General features: G+C 43.9%; 1 protein-coding gene across 1 annotated transcript; it reads left to right on the top strand.

Annotated features, from left to right (window-relative positions):
* The first annotated feature begins 1,024 nt into the window (after positions 1-1,024).
* LOC129699306 (uncharacterized) lies at positions 1,025-3,616 on the top strand. Its single transcript, XM_055638969.1, has 2 exons — positions 1,025-1,736; positions 1,841-3,616. Exons 1-2 carry the CDS (start codon positions 1,419-1,421, stop codon positions 2,477-2,479), a joined length of 957 nt encoding a protein of 318 aa, XP_055494944.1. The 5' UTR covers positions 1,025-1,418; the 3' UTR covers positions 2,480-3,616.
* The last annotated feature ends 2,002 nt before the right edge of the window (positions 3,617-5,618 follow it).

The following is a 5,618-nucleotide window of genomic DNA, read 5'->3' as shown; positions in this document are numbered from 1 at the left end:
AGAGATAGATCAGCCATGATTGAATGGCAGAATAGACTTGATGTGCTGAATGGCCTAATTCTGCTCCTATCACTTATGACCTTATGACCATATCAAGTGAATTACAAGATATTGGGCCACGACGTATTGGATGGAGGAATGAATCAACACTGTAATACCAAATAAGATCATCCCCAAACTTCTGGACCTTGGCCTTGGGCCCTCCATGTTCAAATGGCTTCTGGACTTCCTGACCTTTAGGCAAGACAAGGCAAGGCAAGGCAAGTTTATTTGTATAGCACCATTCGTGCAAACAGCAATTCAAGGTGCTTTACAGGAAAGAAAAAATAAAATAGTCAATAATTAAAAATTGCAAAACAAGCAATACGACAAATGTATGAATAATAAAACAACCTCAATGAAACAATAAACCGATTGTTACAGTTTTTGTCAATCGCTTTCACACTAGTTTCAGAACCTTGATGTCATTTTTCACAACTCTAGATACAAAACTCACAACCAATGATCAAAATGCACTTTTTGCAAAACTCTAACACTTTTTCCAATTTCTTGGATACAATTCACATAAACCAAAGATCATTTGTCCATTGAACTATAATCACCTGTTCAAAATGACACAACTTAACATCAAAGTATAACCATTTCAAAATGCAATTCACACATTACATTTGAGATGACTGTCTATTCATTTCATTACAATAATCTAACTATCAATTGATACAACTGCTCAAAATGACAAGTAACTGTTGCATTACTCTTAAAGCATAGTCTTATGGAAACTGAGGATGAGCATGTTCAGATCATGAAAGTTTCAGGATGACGACAATGATTGACACCACCTGTGACACCAATTTGTTACTGATGATTGATCTGACCTTGTGGTATGGGTGTAAGTGGACAACATCCACAACAACATCTGTAGTGATACAACATGGAGCAGGCAGGTGGGCACCATAGAGGTCAAGTAGGAGAAGGAGAGAGGAGGAGAGGAGGAAGACGTGGTCAAAGGAATGGCAGGGGACAAGCACCCCGTTTGAGAGGTGGCCATGGGCCCCGTTTGAGAGGTGGCCATGGGCCCCGTTTGAGAGGTGTGGGGGAACGGGGTCGAGGACAAGGACCAAGACAGCAACGGCAAAGAGTCTCCAATGAGATTAGAGCAATGGTTGTAGATCATGTCATCAATCATGGCATGACAATGATTGAGGCAGCGAGAATGATACAACCAAACCTTAAAAGATCAACCGTGGCCTCAATCATTAGAACTTTCCGCAATGAGAACCGGTAAGTCTTCAGCATGCACTACAGTAAACATTACAGTACTGTAGGCTACTCTTACTGTAATTGTCAAATGATTGTACACTGCATGCCAATGTGCAGCACAGAGTAGGTAATGTGACTATGAAAATGTGTTCTACAGTATGATGACATGTTCTTCCTGTCATATTCCCTACAGAATTGAGACTAGACCCAATAGTGGAGGCAGAGGCAGACTCCTCACTGAGGAACAGGAACGGGCTGTGGTCAACATGGTCCGGGCCAGAAATGACATTCGGCTTAGAGAAATCAGACAGAACATCCTGGACGATGAAGATCTCTTCAGGAATGTGGAAGCCATAAGTTTGCCGACCATTGCAAGTGTTCTGAAAAGGCACCAGGTGTCCCTCAAACAGTTGTACCGTGTGCCTTTTGAAAGAAATGCAGACAGAGTGAAGCAACTGAGGATTGAGTATGTTCAGGTATGTTCAGTTTCATGATGCCTGTTTGTGAAAAATTCCCCATCATTGTACTGTAATCAATACTGTACAGTAATTCTCTTTCCAACATGTATTTTTGTACATAGAGGGTGATGGCCCTGGATGCGGATGAAAATCATCACAAATTTGTTTTTGTGGATGAGGCAGGCTTCAACCTGGCCAGGACAAGGAGGAGAGGGCGAAATTTAATTGGCCAGCGGGCAACCATACAAGTACCTGCACGACGTGGGGCCAACATCAGTATGTGTGCGGCGATATCAGAAGATGGTGTGGTAGGGCGTAGATCTCTGATTGGCGCATATAATGCAGAGCGCCTTATTGCATTTCTTGATGAGCTAACTCTAGTCTGTAGAGCTGTTGGTGTAATTTATGTCATTGTGTGGGACAACGTCAGGTTCCACCACGCTCATCTGGTGCAGGCATGGTTTCAGGCCCATCCACAGTTCCTCACTGTGTACTTGCCCCCATACTCTCCTTTCCTTAACCCCATTGAGGAATTTTTCTCCACATGGAGGTGGAAAGTGTATGATCGGCATCCGCATCAACAAGTGACCCTTCTTCAGGCCATGGACAATGCCTGCGATGACATTACAGCAGACCAGTGTCAGGCCTGGATTCGCCATGCGCGAAGGTACTTTCCAAGATGTTTGGCAAACGAAAACATCTATGCGGATGTGGATGAGAACCTGTGGCCCAATCCACAAGACAGGGTTGATGGGGGATGACGAGTGATTGTTGATCCTTTGTTTAGCTTTTTTTTCTTACTGTACAGTAACCAGGTGAGGAACACGGCAGTTTGTTTTGTAGGACTTTTTTTTTGTTTTGTTACAGTAATTGTTGCTTTCATTCAACCTATGTTGTCATTTAGTTTGTATTCATCAATAAATTTCAGCTTTGTTCAATGATTCCACTGTGTCTGTGGTATTCTCTCTACTAATCCTTTTACAGTGACATTACGTGTAGCACAGGATGAAACATGTATCACATATTTTGTACTACAATATTAAATGGCTGTACGAACAACTAAACAGTGAAACTATGTGTATGTTGTGTGTGGGTGATCTAAAGAAATGTCCCTATGGGATTTCATGATAAATGAGTTGTTTGAACCAATGATTCTGTGAGTGCAAGCTTTCTTTAAAGATATGAATACACAATGCAATGTTTTGAACGTTGGACAGCCTGTGATACAAGTGGTGGCCGTTTTGAGTTTTGTATCTAGAGTTGTGAAAAATGACATCAAAGTTCTGAAGCTAGTGTCAAAGCGATTGACAAAAACTGTAAAAGCACATAAAAGGGTTAAAATTAGACGGTTAAGATTACCTGCATGTCGGGTTATGGACAAGCTATAGTAAACAACAGTGTTTTTAGACCTGATTTAAATGCGCTTACAGTCTGTGCACACCTCAGGTGTTCAGGGAGCTTGTTCCCCAGGTGTGGAACATAAAAACCGAATGCTGCTTCAGCCTTTTTAGTTCTGACCCTGGGAACACAGAGTAAACCTGTCCCTTAAGACCTGAGGAGTCTAGGCGCCTCATATACAACAAGTGGGTCAGAGATGTATTTTGGACCTAGACCATTCAGTGTCTTGTAGGTCAGCAACAGAATTTTATAATCTATCCTCTTACACACAGGAAGCCAGTGCAAAGATTTAAGGACAGGTGTAATGTGGTCCATTTTCTTGGTGTTGGTCAAGACTCTGGCAGCGGCATTTTGGATAAGCTGCAGTTGTTTAATTGATTTTTTATTGAGACCTGTAAAGATGCCATTACAATAATCTAACCTACTAAAAATATATGCATGAACAAGTTTTTCAGTGTCTTCTTTGGACAGAAATCCCTTGATTCTTGCAATATTTTTTAGATGGTTTTAGACTTTTTTAGACTGTTAGAGCATTAGACAACATACAGTGCAGAAATAGGCCCTGGTGGCTCGCTGAAAATTTTCGAGTCTGGCGCTGACCAGCGTTATAGGCCCGCAGTTTACACTAAGGTTTGGCCTCCGTCCCACTTGGGCGTCATTTTGCGCGTCAGGAAAGTTGCAGATGGAGAGCGAAGATGATCTCCTTTGATTTTGTACATCCCATACAAATCCCTGGGGCGTCATTTGCCACATGCAGATGGCGACTGTACATCCCAAAATGCCACGGGCACTGCACATCACTGCCTACGTCACCTCACACCATGCACGCGTAATGTGCACCATGCACACGTATTGAGCACCACGTGCGCATCACGTGTGTCGTGACGTGTAAATTATGTCACGTAAATTACGCGCAAATTATCCCCAAGTGGGACAGGCCCTTAACACTATCCCACACACTAGGGACAATTTACATGTTTTAAACAAAAGCCAATTACCTACAATCCTGTACGTATTTGGAGTGTGAGAGGAAACCGGAGCACCTGGAGAAAACCCCACGTGATCACAGGGAGAACGTACAAAGTCTGTACTGACAGCACCCGTAGAGTCATAAATCCTTTGGCCCAACTTGCCCACACTGGCCAACATGTCCCAGCTACACTAGTCCCATCTGCCTATGTTTGGTCCATATACTTCCAAACCTGTCCTATCCATGTACCTATCGAACTGTTTCTTAAACATTGGGATAGTCCCAGCCTCAATTACCTCCTCGGGAGCTTGTTCCATAAACCCACCATCCTTTGTGTGAAAAGGTTACCCCTCAGATTCCTCTTAAATCTTTTCCCCTTCACGTTATACCTATGTCCTCTTGTCCTCGATTCATCTACTCTGGCAGGATCAAACCTGGGTCTCTGGTGATGTAAAGGGGCTGTCCCACTGCGGGGACCTAATTTGTGAGTTTAGAAGAGTTTACGCTCGACTCAAAACTCGCAGCATGGTCGACAAGTGGTCCTAGGACGTCTATGTAACTTTCCTTCATGCTCGAGAGAAGTTCCCGCATACTTGAGGCCTCAGTTTGGTCGAGGAGTATTTTTTAGCATGCTGAAAATTCTCCGCAAGTAAAAATTGGTCGGCATGGAAAAAATCGATATTTTATTTGCTCGTAGGTTTAGTCGAAGTAGGTCATAGTAGGTCGGCATGTTACTCGTAGGCGACCTAATTGGCGAGTTTAGATGAGTTTAGGAGAGTTTGAAAAAATGACATGTGGAAGACCTCCTTCAACCTCCTTCGACTATGTTGAAGACCAGCTTCGACTAGCTACGATTAGATACGACTAACTTCAGGAAAGTTCGACACCGAACAGTGGAGAGTGAAGATGATCTCCTTTGACCTCCCTTCAACTATGATGAAGACTATCTACGACTACCTTTGACTACCTTTGATTATCTTCGACTACCCTCGATTACCTACGAATAACATGCCGACCTACTACGACCTACTTCGACTAAACCTACGAGTAAAAGAAGTATTGATTTTTTCCATGGCGACCTTTTTTTACTCGTGGGCATTTTTCAACAATGTTGAAAAATACACCACGACCTAGCCGAGGCCTCGAGTACGCAGGGACTACTCTTGAGCATGAAGGAGAGTTAAGGGGCTGTCCCACTTGGGCGACCTAATCCGCGAGTCCAGAAGAGTGTCTTCGACCTTCAAGCTCGAGGGCATTCGCCTGGAAAACCTCGAGCTGGATCGACCGTCCGCGCTGAAACCGCAAGCTGGATCGACTGACCGCGCACACAAACAAACACATCGCAAAGTCGGGAGTTAGGAAAACCGGGGGAGCGCTGTCTGAAATTCACACCCACGATGAAGAAGAAGGTAAAACGGCTGCACAGTGTAAGGTAAGCCCTTTAGAGGGGGGAGGGGGGGGAGAAGGGGAGAGAAGGGGAGAGAGGGGGAGAGAAGGAGAGAGAAGGGGAGAGAAGGGGAGAAGGGGAGAGG

Source organism: Leucoraja erinacea, chromosome 8 (genome assembly GCF_028641065.1).
Source record: "Leucoraja erinacea ecotype New England chromosome 8, Leri_hhj_1, whole genome shotgun sequence".
Taxonomy (NCBI): Eukaryota; Metazoa; Chordata; class Chondrichthyes; order Rajiformes; family Rajidae; genus Leucoraja; species Leucoraja erinaceus.
Note: the sequence above shows the minus strand (reverse complement) of the source record. Positions and strands in the feature narration are given on the sequence as shown.

What these genes read in the sequence shown, in the direction of transcription:
- LOC129699306 (XM_055638969.1), top strand. Translation starts at nt 1,419, where the DNA reads ATGATGACATGTTCTTCCTGTCATATTCCCTACAGAATTGAGACTAGA. An exon ending in TGAGGATTGAGTATGTTCAG is followed by an intron (nt 1,737 to 1,840) that starts GTATGTTCAGTT and finishes TTTTGTACATAG; the next exon opens with AGGGTGATGGCCCTGGATGC.